This window comes from Clarias gariepinus, chromosome 4 (genome assembly GCF_024256425.1).
Source record: "Clarias gariepinus isolate MV-2021 ecotype Netherlands chromosome 4, CGAR_prim_01v2, whole genome shotgun sequence".
Lineage (NCBI taxonomy): Eukaryota > Metazoa > Chordata > Actinopteri > Siluriformes > Clariidae > Clarias > Clarias gariepinus.
Genome location: NC_071103.1, coordinates 7,092,970 through 7,108,485, shown reverse-complemented (window position 1 = coordinate 7,108,485; position 15,516 = coordinate 7,092,970). Strand labels below are relative to the sequence as shown.

The 15,516-nt window shown below is 40.6% G+C and overlaps 1 protein-coding gene across 2 annotated transcripts in view; it reads left to right on the top strand.

Annotated features, from left to right (window-relative positions):
* ca14 (carbonic anhydrase XIV) overlaps positions 1 to 15,516 on the top strand; it is a 61,969-nt gene that overhangs the window by 5,157 nt on the left and 41,296 nt on the right. Inside the window, exons 5-6 of one of the 2 annotated variants that reach the window (XM_053493886.1) lie at positions 10,716 to 10,782; positions 11,924 to 12,081. The exons of the other annotated variant lie outside the window; for it this stretch is intronic. Coding sequence (XP_053349861.1) covers positions 10,716 to 10,782; positions 11,924 to 12,081 — 225 coding nt within the window. The remainder of the gene's footprint in view (positions 1 to 10,715; positions 10,783 to 11,923; positions 12,082 to 15,516) is intronic. 2 annotated transcript variants of the gene reach the window in all.

The following is a 15,516-nucleotide window of genomic DNA, read 5'->3' as shown; positions in this document are numbered from 1 at the left end:
TACAATTGAAAGTGCATAGATTTTGAAAGTAGCCCCTTTATTTTTATTAAACATTTTTTATAAGAAAGTTTTTAACTAAGATAATTTTTCAATAGCACCATAGCCCTTCACTGAGTACTTTTAATAACATGAGAACAGATGCTCCCCTTTTGGTAAGACAATCAGCAAGTTGAGTTTTTGTGTCCAACCAGAGAACCTTCTTTATTTTTTTTACCCTGTATGAGCTCCTTTATACTGCTTATTTCCAAGTCGTTTCTCAGTGACCTGTTTTGTTGACTTAAGAGCATCAAACAGAGAGTGATTGACCGAAGGGGGAGCATTCAAATCAGCATTTCCAGTCGTAAGCTCAGAAAAAAGGGTCGCCAGAAAGATAGCTATATCTATTCTATCTGACAGGGCTAGAGTTTCCCCTGCCAGAGTGCTCCTCACCACATGTCTAATTCTCTTAGACTGCCAGAAGAGGGAAGAAAAGTTCCCTCCTTTTCCCATAAGACCAATTAGGATCATCAGGAAGATTTCCTAGGGAGGCATCACTGAAAACTGTCAGATTCAGAGCATCGTTGTTTCCCAAATGCTGAAACCTGAGAGTGACTTTTTCAGATTTAAGCTTTCTAATGACCTTATTTATCTCTTGAATTGACTGAACTGTGGCATCTTTTATATTTGTTCCCCCATTCTGCTTACATTAAACATGATGTCTGGTCTGGTATGTTTTGCAACCCACTATATCTGTCAAATTTTTTACCTAAGCTGCTCTTTTTTAGTCTCATTAACAGAGGCATCTCTCTGCAGGGCACGCACTGCTTGTAGGTGAATTGGCTGTAAGTTTACAATGTAACTATGCTGATGTACATGAATTTCACCATCAAAAGTAACAAAGGTCATTCCTACATATCAGAAATTTTTATGTTTCTCACGTCCCACCTGAAATGCAGACTTAAGTGTAGGAATCACATCTTTTGAGAAGTTTTGTAAGCCTGCCCAAAGAAAATCATCAACATGGCATGCAAGTACTCCAGTAACCTTACACTGCTCATCCAAACAGTAGAATACTGCTGTATCTACTTTAGACATTTTACCACCTGTACTCAGCATAATTTCTTTCACCTTATTGTACCAATACAGTGATGCATCAGCAAGGCCGTAAACACACTTGTTGAGTTTCCATAGAGTATTTTTCTTTTCTGCTTCAGCAGGAGGCCGGATATGGATTTCTGTGGACAACTGCAGGCCCTGTAAGAAAGCAGATTTGATGTTCATGGAATGGACGTGCCATTTGTTTTGACAGATTACTGCTAACAATAGTCTAAGAGACTCAGAAGCACAAGTTGGAGAATCTTTCAGCAGCTCTTGAACATTAAGCTCTTCAAAACCTCTAGCTACGAGTCGTGCCTTGGGCACAATGCCGTTGGGAGTTTCTTTGAGGGTACAGACCCATCTGGTAGAGACACACTTTTAACCTACATCGTCAACTTCTTCAAAAACATTGTTTTTGTACCAATTCATGATTTCATCCCGCTTAGCCACAACAAATGAAATGTCTTTTGTTATAAGCACATCACTCTCCCTAACAGGTGATTCAATGTTAAGATTATCAACACATGATAAATCCACTGGATCCTTTTTCCCATCACTGCCATCAGGTTCAATGTGCTGCAAATTAAACCAGCTTTTGTATTTTCCAGAAGCTTTGCCTGCTCTACCTAAAACCCTTGCTTTCTGTAGACCACTACCATACTGCTTCATAAAGGTCACAGTTTGTCCCTTCTTAATCTTTATACCAGTGGAAGAGACAGCGTTATCACAAACAATGTGATTCTTTTTTCATTTGTGTCACACTAGGATGAACCACTTCTCCTGTATTTACCTCCCTGTCAGCGATTGTTTCCTGTTCGCTGTCTGTATTTTCTTCACTATCTGAGCTTACTGCTACATTGCTTAAGCTGTTTTTTTTTTCTTTTTCTGCTTGTTCTTTTTCACAGTTTGCTTATCCTAAGATTCCTGATCCTGTGTGTTTAACTTACAGACCCTGGATTGGTGCACTCTTAGAAGAATCCCCCCATGTCTTATAAACACAACAGCTCCATCCTGACCAATAACTACCCCTGGTCCCTTCCACTCTGGACAGTCCACTCTTTTGTAATATACCTTGTCTCCAGTCACATACATTTTATCAGTGGGCCTGAGCTGCTTACGTATTGCCCTTCTTATTCGCTAAGAAAAGCATTCACAGCTTCTGCCACTCTAGCACTCATAATAGTGCCTTCTAAAGCAGGTAATCGACTATTACAGAAGGAAGATTAGGATTTTGTCCAAACACCAACTGATACGGACTGTAGCCATGAACGTTTAACATACTGTTCTTAGCCATGAGGGCCAAATCAAGGGCAGTGTGCCAGTCACATCCATTCTCTTGTTTGACCTTTAAGATGATTTCAGTCAGTGTCTGATTATGTCTTTCGAGTAGTCCGTTGCTCCAAGGACTGTATCCTGCTGTTGTTCTTGTCTCGATGTTAAAATTCTCAGCCATGTCTCTGATCTCTTCACTGTTAAATTCACCTCCATTGTTGCTGTAAAGCCTCTGAGGGGCGCCATGAACACTAATCCAAGTGTGAATGAAAGAGTTTACAATTTCAAATGACTTCTTTGTTGTCACAATGTTTCCAGCGCTGAACCGTGTAAAGTGATTGATTAGGTGAAAATACCACACACCTGGCTCTAACTCGTGCAGGTCCACCGCCACAGTCTCGTTATATTCTGAAGCTAAAGGTAACACCACAGAAGGCTTTGGCTTTGTCCTCTTGTACTTCTTGCATATTTCACAGTCATTTACTATCTGTTGTAGAACAGTACAGCATTCTTTGTCCTTATTTATATATTGAACTGTGAATAAGTCTCTGTAGTCTGTCTGCCGACGCATAACCAAACTGCTTATGGAGCTTTAGGAGGAATCTGCGTTTCTCATCTGTAGACATATTTTCTGTCACTATAAGGACCTTCTCTTCACTTAGAGTTTTTTTTAGCTTCTTTGTCTCTGATGTCGACACAGTAATTTCCAGAACTAGTAAACTCAAGAGGAATAGATTGTTTGAACACCACTGCGCTGTCCTTTTTCATGTCCAGAATGGTTCCTGCCTTCTTCAGTGACGTTTTACTCAGCAGGAGTGGAATGTCAACCTTGACAACTTCAGTGTTAATATTGCATTTTGTCAGTCCTCTTTTAGCTGGTAGTTTCATATTTCTTGTGGAGTAAACCAGATTCCCATTGCCAAACCCGAAATGGTTGCAACTTGGGGTTTCTGTTTGCATCAGTTGGTTCACTTGTTCTTGAGTAAGGCCGTCAAAAATAATCGCTGATCCCAGTGATTCAGTCATGAATATCTCAGCATCTGACATGGAGGCCTTTATTAACAGTGTGATATTACACTCTTCTACATTCGCATACTCAGTTATTCGCACTTGTTTAGTTTTCTTATGATGACAAGTTTAAGTTCAAGTTCAAGTAGGCTTTATTGTCACTTCAACCATATACAGTTAGTACACAGTGAAACGAAACAACGTTCCTCCAGGACCAAGGTGCTACATGCAACATAAACTTACAACATAAATTAACAGAGAAGCTAAACTAGCTAGCTAGGAGGCCTAGTTAGCTGGCTAGTCCAATGAAATGTACACTGGCAAATAGCACATCTGGATCTCTTACCAAACTTATCCAGTGGATTAACTCCTTTAATTTGTGATCTTTGTTCTGTGAAAAACGCAGATTCTTGGTTCACTTGTATACCATTCAATGATCCTGTAGTTTTCTCTCCAAAAATCGTTTTGAGTGCCGACTTCATGGAGAAGAACTTTAACTCAGTACAGGCTGTCAAAGCTAGCTGTTTGCTTTTTTCGTCGAGGCAAGGCATATCTAAAAGCTTAAAAGCTAACACAGCATTAGAAGGCGTCATATTATACTTTTTCATCCGGATGTAACGCTGTTCAAAGTCCGCCATGGAAACTGAACTGTTCTTTGTTATGCCATCAAAATAAGAATACGCTTCATATGTGCGATCCTTTACCTCTTTTAGAAACACGGCATTAACATCGTCATACCGATATCACTGTCCAAATCTTCCGCACGTATTTCCATTGCGGTTTCACAGGATCTCCCTTCAAGCCCCAAAGCAACAGCAAGTGCTTGTTTCCTCCTGTCAAGGTCGGTAACTCACGTCCAGACATTGATTTCATTTTTCCAGCACTCGTACGGTCTGGCTTCATTAAACTTGAACTTGTGTTCATTCTAAAAAAATTTTTTATATGCATCAGTTCTACCCATTCAATTGACCCCATAGTTGACTCCCCACAACTAGCAATTTGATCTCAAAGGATCCTCACCAAATTCTCCTGAAAAAAAAAACAGCCAAGGGTTTTAAGACCTCACAGTGATTACACCTTCTTATTCAATGTGTATTTGTTTAGTGATTTATATTCCACATTCTAGAATAATACAGGAGATCTCAAAACTATAAAGTTACATATGACATTAGGTAATTAAGTAACAACAGTCAATTGTTTTGATAAGACAGTTTGATAAGACAAAGTTTAGCTGTTTTGGCAAGACCAGTATTTTTAAGGATTTGCAAATGCACATTAAGCGCCATAAGAAACTAACTGCCCTAACATACTAAAATGGGATTATGATGATCCACCTGTAACTGAAGTTATGTTTGATACTAACAGTTTAATCATCATTTCCTTAGTTTAAGTGTCCTGGCCACTCAATATTACCTGTAGATGCAGATGTCACACTCACAACACTACCCACCCAGCCAATGCTGTGTTTGTTTCATACAGTCCCTCATTTCTGCATTTTTCGGACTCATCCAAAACCATTTATGTTTGGATAAATTCATGTTTTCACAGTCATAACATTCTTATTTATGATTTGAGTGTTAGGCTTCTAAAAGTTCAATATAACAAATAATGTTCTTAAGTAGTCAAGCCAGTTCGTTATTGGAGGGTCAGGTACAAAACTGAAGGAAATTCCAGTCCTGAACCAGCAGGACTTACTATGACAGTGTAGCGTTTTAACGTTATAATGACAATGAATAGCTGCCGGCATTCTCCACCATAATATATAGGTAGAGTTTTAACAGAATAATGACCATGAATAGCTTCCGGCATTCTTCATCATTAATACGTAGGGTTTACATAATAAAGACAACGAATGACGGTTGCATTGTCCACCAATAAATATAGACATTTTAATGTGGACACAATGCCAACGCATCCGTCATCATTAATAAGTTAATTTTTAGCTCTGGGTCAGAGTTGTATCGAATCTTTAAGGATTCGGTTAAATTTGATTAATTGAATCAAAATTTATAACGTACACTTTATCGACTACCCGTCCAGCGTTTAGCACAATTTAGTGTATCTTACCAGTTCTAGTTATCACATGGCCAACGGCTATAACACAAAATCTAGTATTTAGCAATTATGAGCAAGGTAACACGATCTGGGCAAATGTTTAGACTTTAAAATACATGACCAAGACAACAGTTCTTTATAAAGAAACGAGAATTTATTTGACTAATCTACGATACATGAAACTACACTACTTGAACGCACGCACACACACATACACACAAACACACAAACAGTTTGGCAAGTGAAAATGAATGAAGTTATTCTAGTACTGGTTACTAGATCAACGAAAGTCACAAGAGCAGAGTCTTGGGTTTAATCTTACGGTTTAGTTATGAAACGAGCACCAACTTCAGCAAGGTATGCAGCTTTGTTTGTTTACTTGCGTTATGTTTCGTTCTCATCCGTGGGTTCGCCTCCAGCGAAGGGAATCACGTCGTTGCTGATTGGTTGGTGCGCTGTTGTAGAGATGACGTCAGTTGGGAAAGCCCTTCGGTGAGGCGTTGGTTGCCTGGTTACCGATGGCTGCGCTCTGGAACTTCTCCTGAGGGTTTCTTCATTGCTGGGCTTTGGAGTTCTGGCACGAAGTCTCATTGAGAGTTCTTGAAGAGCGGATGACGCCAGCAGTGGCGGCGCAGCGCCCGCAAGGGCGAAGCACGAGCTGCTTGGAGGATGTTGTAGGTTGCAGTTGTGATGATATCTTCTCTTCTTCTTTTCGTGGACTTCCTGAGGGTTTTTGTCCCTTGGGGGTCAGTCCGTCCCACAGGTGATTCATCCAATCGGATGTGATTGCAGGGCTTAGCCACACCTCACGTGGTTCCTCCTTCCAGGCATAAATTAGCCAGGTGTTTCGGCTGTCACGTGTGACCCATCCGGTTGGAGTTTTTAATACTTTATAAAAAGTAATTTTGCATGAGCTCTGTTCATGCTACCAATTACCCATGTTCACCAACATTCTTGAAATAAAGCCAGCTTGAGATTGACACCAAACATTACATATCTTACCCACTCATTCCTTCCTTTATCTAATAAAAAGGTTTGTAAATGCTGATTACACCTTGAACGTTATGCAGATTAATCAAACATATACACAGGAATAAAAGGAATTGAGTAAATATATGTAAAGACGTTTTGCCCTACTGGCACACTTTAAAGATGTTTAAAATAGTGTCCATGCCGTATGCCTTTGTTCATGGAAAGGCATGTCTTCCAGAGGTCAAGAGACTGTCCAGGTGTGATGAGGCCTCTTCCTCCCCAGCTTGGGGTGGAGCTGTAAAACTGTCTTCTTTGTTTACCGGATCGCCGATTTACACCCTCAGTTTCGGGGTCTACTTCAAAGCATCTGGCCTTGTGGAGTTTCTTAGTTTTACAGACATCCCCCTTAGTATAGCAAACCAGATAAGGTTATCAGGATGGTGCCATGCATGCTGGAAGAGGGTGTTCAGGAATGTGATCCATTGACTGTTCTCTCTATGGGAGCCCTGTTATTCGCTACAACAGCATAACTGAAAGGGAGATCCACAAGGAAACACTAGACACGAGCGCTTCCTGCACTGTAAAAAAGCTGCTTTAACATAAAAAAGTTTATGTTTAGACAGCTTTTTTCAGTTTACTTAACTTTTAGAATAATTTGCTGGCCAAACATTTTTGTTTTAGTTGACAACAAAATCTTAAGTTAAACTGGGAACAATATTTAAGTCATCTCAAGTAGTATTGGTTGTGGGCTCAATTAATTATGTTTGTCTAGAGTTGACTTAGCCCAACTTTTCATCTACTCAAAAAGGTAAGTTGTCCCCCATTGTAGCCCATTGAAATGGTTCAAGTGATTGTTTTTCTTTAAAAAAAAAAAAAAGCTCTAACAATACCACTACATTTTAAACACACAAACATTACTTTAAAAGATCTGATCTGCATAAAACATGAGAATACAGGTTCTATTTTACTTAAAGGTCCCACACATCCCATTTTCCATTAAATGTTAATATGATTCTTTAGGGTCCTAATGAAAAGTTTGTAATATACCTTAATTAAAAATTCTCAATGGTTGTGTAAAAAAAACACTACTTTTACCTGGTAAAAACTAGCTTTGTTCTCAGCAACCTGTTTCAGTACATGCTCCTTTAAATGCTTATGATCTCTGCTGAGCCCGTCCCCCAGTTCTGTGAGGCTTGTCTTCACAACACACGTGGGGTATAGCCACGGGAGTGTAGTCCAGTGCGGGCAATGCTTTGGACTGCATTACCCACAAAGCATTGCCCACAACGCAGTGTGGAAGCACGCTCTTGTTCCGCCCTCGAAGTCAGGCGGTGGCTGGCGGTTCGCTGTCACGAAGCTGAAGAGCATGGTGAGGGTTTTCCCTGGTGGTGTCCTAGCTGGGTTCTGGCGAACTGGAGCTCCCACTGAGGCCTGCTGGCGAGCTGGAGCCCCCACTGAGGCCCGCTGAAGAGCTGGATCCCCCACTGAGGCCCGCTGGTGAGCTGGAGCCCCCACTGAGGCCCGCTGGCGAACTGGAGCCCCCACTGAGGCCCGCTGGCGAACTAGAGTCCCCACTGGGGCCCGCTGGCGAACTGGAGCCCCCACTGAGGCCCGCTGGCGAACTGGAGCCCCCACTGAGGCCCGCTGGCGAACTGGAGCCCCCACTGAGGCCCGCTGGCGAACTGGAGCCCCCACTGAGGCCCGCTGGCGAACTGGAGCCCCCACTGAGGCCCGCTGGCGAACTGGAGCCCCCACTGAGGCCCGCTGGCGAACTAGAGTCCCCACTGAGGCCCGCTGGCGAACTGGAGCCCCCACTGGGGCCCGCTGGCGAACTGGAGCCCCCACTGAGGCCCGCTGGCGAACTGGAGCCCCCACTGAGGCCCGCTGGCGAACTGGAGCCCCCACTGAGGCCCGCTGGCGAACTGGAGCCCCCACTGAGGCCCGCTGGCGAACTGGAGCCCCCACTGAGGCCCGCTGGCGAACTGGAGCCCCCACTGAGGCCCGCTGGCGAACTGGAGCCCCCACTGGGGCCCGCTGGCGAACTGGAGCCCCCACTGAGGCCCGCTGGCGAACTGGAGCCCCCACTGAGGCCCGCTGGCGAACTGGAGCCCCCACTGAGGCCCGCTGGCAAACTGGAGCCTCCACTAAGGCCTGCTGGCAAACTGGAGCCTTCACTGAGGCCCGCTGGCGAACTGGAGCCTCCACACACAAGACAGACTTGGCTAGACCTACTAGCTGTTATGCACATTAGCTGCTAAGCTAGCTAGTAGCTAAACAGACTAATTGCTAAACAGGCTAGTAGCCAGAGACCCAAGGGATGAACACAAAAGCCTAATTCTCCTAGAGGCTAATCCTGCTAGGAGACACAGAGACAAAGAGACATACTGACTTAAGACAAATATAAACTTAACTTAAAGCTCCAAAAACCAAAAGGCCAACTATAATTAAACAAAATAAAACAGAACATAATCAGAGAAAACAAATACCCACTTAACAGAACTGAAATTAATGCTCGACCCAGTTTCCTAGAACAACCAGTTATTTATTACGTGACTAATGAGCTACCTCGTTCAGGTGAGCACCCGCATCACCTGACCGAGGTGCCTTCTAGGAAACTGAGTCTACCAACAAAAACTACAAAATAAACACAGTGCCCTCTAGTGGGCAACCCTCACACTTCCTAAACAGGATGGACATCATCCTGTCCTAACAACCCAGCTTTGCCCTCAAAAGTATTCCAATTGTCTATAAAGCCCACACTGTTTTCGAGTGCCACCTGGACATCCAGTGGTTCAGCAACCATAACCTGCTTTGAGCTATGTTACCATGTTGCAAGAAGCCAGAGTATAATACTTGTACAACTTGTCAGTAACACAGCAGACAAAATAAGCATGTAGTATTTTCTTTCTTGACAAGGTGCTCCTGCGCTTTTTTTTTTTTTTTACATCTTCAAAAAATCCTGGTGAGGATGTGCAGGAAGACAATGGAAGAACTTAATAAAAATATAGCAAAAATTTCTAAAGATTTTTTTTCCCATCTGTGCCATTAACATAAATGAGAGCATGAGAGTGGATAGTGTTTTGAATAAGTTATCATTGGCATGTCACTGTGATGGTGCTATGTCAATGAGTTCTCACAATGACCTCTTCATGCTTGTGCTATCACCATGGAAGTGTGGGTCTATGCCATTTTGAAGAGGACAGTATTGTGCTTATATTTTCTAGTGCTTACCATGTTCGTGGCAGGTAACCAGCACATCTATGTCATGTTCAGAGAATCTAGTCTTACCATCATTTTGTGCTGCATTCTTTAAAAGGATGCAGTGGGAACCTCATTGTCTTCATTACAATGTGACAGGCCATTGTTTGTTAGCTACTGTAGATTAAGAGTAATAATAATAATAATAATAATAATAATAAATTATATATATATATATATATATATATATATATATATATATATATATATATATATATATATAGTGAATGCAGTAAATGCAACTCAGACCAAGCAGGTACTAGATCCTTAAATTTTTATATTAAACAATTACTTTTTCCTGCAATATCTCCTTTCATCATTAGCTCTTACTCTCTTCCTTTACAGCTCCATGTAGTCCACTATAATTCTGAGTTGTATTCTAACTATACTGAAGCTAAAACCCAAGGAAATGGCCTGGCTGTTTTTTCAGTGCTTATTGAGGTGTGTGGCATTATCTATATATATATATATATATATATATATATATATATATATATATATTAAATTTTTTTTAAGGACATTTATTTCAGTAATTCAATGTAAATATATACAAATTCATTACACACAAACTGATACAGGAAATTTCAAGTGTTTGTTTCTTTCAATTTAGATGGTTATGGCTTACAGTTAATGAAAACTCAAAATTCACTATCTCAGAAAATAAGAACATTTGGGGTTTTTATGGGCTATAAGTTATAATCATCAAAATGAAAAGAAATATACACTTGAAATAGATAGAATGTGTGTGATGAATCTATATATGTTTTACTTTTTGAATTTAATGATATACAGTATATGCAGTTTGTATTATACCTAATTATTATTATTATTGTTATTTTATTACTAGTAGAATATTTATTTATGTATAAGAATCATGATTATTTTGTAATGCAGTATTAGTTTTATTAACAGAAATTAGCAGAATTAATTACTATTACATCTAGTACTGATTTAATATTCTCTATGGAATTAACAATCTTGCACTTACTATTTTGTCTTAAAAATATTATATTTTAAGTCAATGACATTTGTTTGTAATTGAGTTACCGTATCTTTTCCTGTTTCTCTGATAGGAAGGAGAGAAAAACAATAAGGCATATGCCAACATCTTCAATTACCTAAACCGCATCAGGTATTTAGGTGGGTACAAAGGTGTACGCTTGTACAATTGCATGACGACTATATTTCTGACTTGCAGAACTAATTGCCACTCAAGACAACCAAAGATTTTTAATAAATTTTGACTTAAAAAACAAGCGTTGTAGTGGTTTCCGAGCACCGAGTATCATGTATAACGCATGCGCTTCTTGTTTTGACACGGAGCATCGCGACATCACAACTGAGCCAATGTTTTTTCTCTCTCTTGCGCTGCGGGTATCTCCCCTGCTGGGTCTTAGTGCTCGTCCCTTACTGGTATAATCAACATCCATGTGTGTGTGTGACACACGCGCGCTCTCTCTCTCTCTCGCCTTTACTGTGTGTCAGTGTTTGAGTGTGTGTGTTATATGTGTGTTTTTCTTTCTCTTCCGCTGCAGAGTGTGTGTGTTATGTGTGTGCAAGCATAATTAGACACCGCACCGGTTCACACACAAACACACACACATACCACACACTCAGCAGCGCAGGAGAGAGAAAAACATACACACACAGCGCCTGTGCGCATAAATGGAAACACTTATCCGTCGGGATTTATTTTTTACTTTACTTTATGGTAACATGCAGATTAATTAGTTTTATTTTTACTTTATATTTTGTGTTAATTATTTTTATGTATTTTTTTGGGGCTGTGGAACGAATAATTTTAGTTATGGGAAAATGTGCTTTGATTTATGAATATTTAGGAATACGAGCCCGCTTCCAGAACGAATTATGCTCGTAACCCGAGGTTCCACTGTATATGATAATTGAGTGAGTAAAGTCTCCAGTACTGTTACCTAGCATATTATTTCCAATTATGCATCAATCCAAATAATCCTCCATATCTGTAAAACTCTTTGCAAATATTATAATAACAAATATATTATCTAACATTAGAATGAACAATTATATGGCAAGTACAGTAATGTTATCGAACGTTAGCTATGTTGCGGGTTAGCTAAGTAAGCAGCCGTGTATTTGGATCTACTATTTTTTACATCTTAAACATTAAAAAGACTGGAACAGGTACAGGTCTTGGTATAAATGCAAAATATTGGGAAATAAACACAGGAGATGGGACTCATTAACTGTAGTCAACATGGATAACCTATTGATGAGATTTTGGTTTTGGTATGATCCTCAGGACAGAAGGTGCTCATCCCAGCATTTGATGTGGGGACCCTGCTCCCCAGAGACCTGAACCAATATTTTCGCTACAGTGGCTCACTTACCACACCTCCATGCCACCAAAGTGTGCTTTGGACTGTCTTTGTTGAGACGGTCAAGATCTCTCACTCCCAGGTACTCATAACATCTCTTGTTATTTCCACATCTGATTTTCCCTGCAGATAAAAATAATCAAGAGCTGGTAATGCTTTGCTTACATTTACAACACTTGGCAGACACTATTATTCAGAACAACTTACATTTTATCTCACTATACATCTAACCAGTTTGTGCCCATCAGTGTCAACCTGGTGATGGTGGGGTATTTATCTGGGATCTTTTGATTAGACACCTTAACCACTGTGCTAACCCTGTCCTTACTACATCAGGGGCATTACCAACACTGTCCCAGTTTAATATGTGTTATGAAGGTGAAAATATATAATTAATTTTTTTTATTGTACAGTACAATAGAGTAGGTGAGCCCCAAAGGTTTTAGAATTATAACAAAGAATCAATCAATCAGTGTGAAAAGGAGGTGAAGAGGCGGGTACAGGCAGGTTGGAATGGGTGGAGAAAAGTTTCAGGTGTGTTGTGCGATAAAAGATTATCAGCGGGAATTAAAGAACAGGTGTACAGGACAGTGGTGTACTCAATTCAATTCAATTCAATTCAATTTTATTTGTATAGCGCTTTTAACGATTTACATCATCACAAAGCAGCTTTACACAATCAAAAGAATTAAGTTTGTATGAAATGTGAATGTGTATGAATCAAAATTATATGATTGTCCCTGATGAGCAAGCCTAGGACGACGGCAAAAGTGGCAAGGAAAAACTCCCTGAGATGGTAATAGGAAGAAACCTTGAAAGGAACCAGACTCAACAGGGAACCCATCCTCATCTGGGTGAAAACAGATAGCAGGGATTGATGTGCATAATAATATGCGAGACTGGAAGTTCAATATAAGAGGAGATGTGTAAGATTAAAGTCCAGTTTGTTCCCGGAGGCTCAGGTAGACTGTAAAAAATTCCAGTCCTGAACTATTGAGCGACTGAAGTCACAGTCCTCAGAGAACAGCTGTCTGCATCAGTCGAGGACAGGACCACCTTCATGGAAAAGTGGAACCAACCCCAGTCACCACACGCATTCCAGGCAGACCACACGGGGGCATCCATGTGATGAGATCTCCAACCAGAAGCAGGACTCCAGGATGAGTTAGAGAGGTCCAGCAGGCAGAGGGGGTCTGGATCACTGGCAGCTCAAAAGCGACATGTATAGCTCAACAGAGAGATAGGTAGAGGAAAAAGGAGAGAGTGCAAGCAGAGACTCCGAGAGGAATAACTATGACAGCATAACTAAAAAGGGAGAGCCAGAAGAAAACACAAACATGAGGGCTTCCAGAGATATAAGGCAACCAATCACCTCACCGTCAACAAACCTGAGTGATCAATGAGAGTGGGGAAGACAGCATCCAAACATACCAGTTCACCTAATACTCTACGTCCATGAGTCCCCCAGATCTGCTTCTTTACCTAAGGCTAATCTATTTATAAAAATGCTTGGCTAAATAAATAGGTTTTTAGCCTGGACTTAAACACTGAGACTGTGTCTGAGTCCCGAACACTATTTGGAAGACTATTCCATAACTTTGGGGCTTTGTAAGAAAAAGCTCTGCCCCCTGCTGTAGTTTTAATAATACGCGGTACTGACAAGCAGCCTGCATCCTTTGATAGAAGTAGGCGTGGCGGATTGTAAGACACTAGCAGTTCACTTAGATACTGCAGCGCGAGACCATTTAATGCTTTATACGTCAAGAGTAGTATTTTAAAATCGATGCGAAATTTCACAGGAAGCCAATGCAATGTAGATAAGATAGGGGTGATGTGCTCATATCTTCTGGTTCGAGTGAGGACTCTCGCTGCTGCATTCTGGACTAATTGAAGCTTGTTTAAGCACCTAGTTGAACAACCAGACAGTAAGGCGTTACAATAATCCAACCTAGACGTGATAAAAGCATGAACTAGTTTTTCTGCATCGTTTAGTGACAATATATTTCTTATCTTGGCAATATTTCTGAGGTGAAAGAATGCTATCCTGGTAATATTATCTACATGTGCTTCAAATGAAAGGCTTGAATCTATAATCACACCAAGGTCTTTTACTTTTGCACTTGATGGAACAGAAAGACTATTTAAAATCACAGGGTGATCAGAAAGCTTACTTCTAGCTGCTTGTGGTCCTATGACTAGAACTTCTGTCTTATCAGGATTAAGCAGAAGGAAATTAATTAACATCCAATCTCTTATGTCCTGCACACATTGCTCAACTTTAGTAAGCTGGTTTTTCTCATCTGGTTTTGCTGAAACGTATAATTGTGTGTCATCAGCAAAACAATGAAAACTAATACCATGTTTACTAATTATGTTGCCTAGTGGAAGCATGTAAAGGGAAAAAAGCAGTGGGCCTAAAACAGAACCCTGTGGAACACCAAACTCAACTTGAGAACATGAGGAATGGTCACCATCTAAATCTACAAACTGATAACGATCAGTTAAATAGGATCTGAGCCATAAGAGGGCCGTTCCCTTAATTCCTACTACATTTTCTAATCTGTGAAGGAGAATACCATGATCAATAGTTTCAAAAGCTGCACTGAGGTCGAGTAACACAAGTATAGTGACACAACCCTGATCAGAGGCCATGAGGAGGTCATTTACCATACACACTGCATGTCTGCACTCAACACACTGAACAAGCTGAATATTATCCATGATATCGTACCTGAGTAGTTATTTGGTGATGGATTCTGCTTGTTGTTCTCAGATGATACGTGCGTTCTCCAAAAAAGAGCAAAAAAGCAAACAAACAGAAAAAGGCAAAAATCCAGTAGTATTAAAGCCTGAAAATTAGTTAATGTTGTTATTTAGAATAAACAAGAAAAGGTAATGTAATCTAAACCCTGATACAAACAAACGAGGAACTTTCGCGGGAACAATACGAAAAACAGGAAGCTACGTCACAGGAAGTCCCACATTTCAATCCCACATCTACTCCCAGGTATTCTGTACTACGGCTTAGAGACAGTGGCACTGAAGAAAAGACAGGAGGCAAAGTTGAAGATGTTGAGGTTTTGCTTGAGAGTGACAAGGATAGATAGGATCAAGAATGAGTTCATTAGAGGGACAACCCATATTAGATGTTTTGAAGGTAAAGTCAAATAGGCCAGATTGAGGTGGTTTGGACATGTTCAGAGGAGAGATGTAGAATATATCGGTAGAAGGATGCTGAGGTTTGAACTGCCAGGCAGGAAGTCTGGAGGAAGACCAAAGAGGAGATTTATGGATGCAGTGAGAAAGGACATGAAGTAAGTTGGTGTGAGAGAAGAGGATGCAGAGGATAGGGTTAGATAGAGGCAGATGATTCACTGTATCGACCCCTGAAAGGGAACAGCCAAAAGACAAAGAAAAAGAAGAATTTATGTATAAAGCACATTTAAAACAACTTTCGTTGACCAAAGTGCTGTAGAAGTACAGTATAAAAAATAAGTCAGCAGATACTATATAGCGT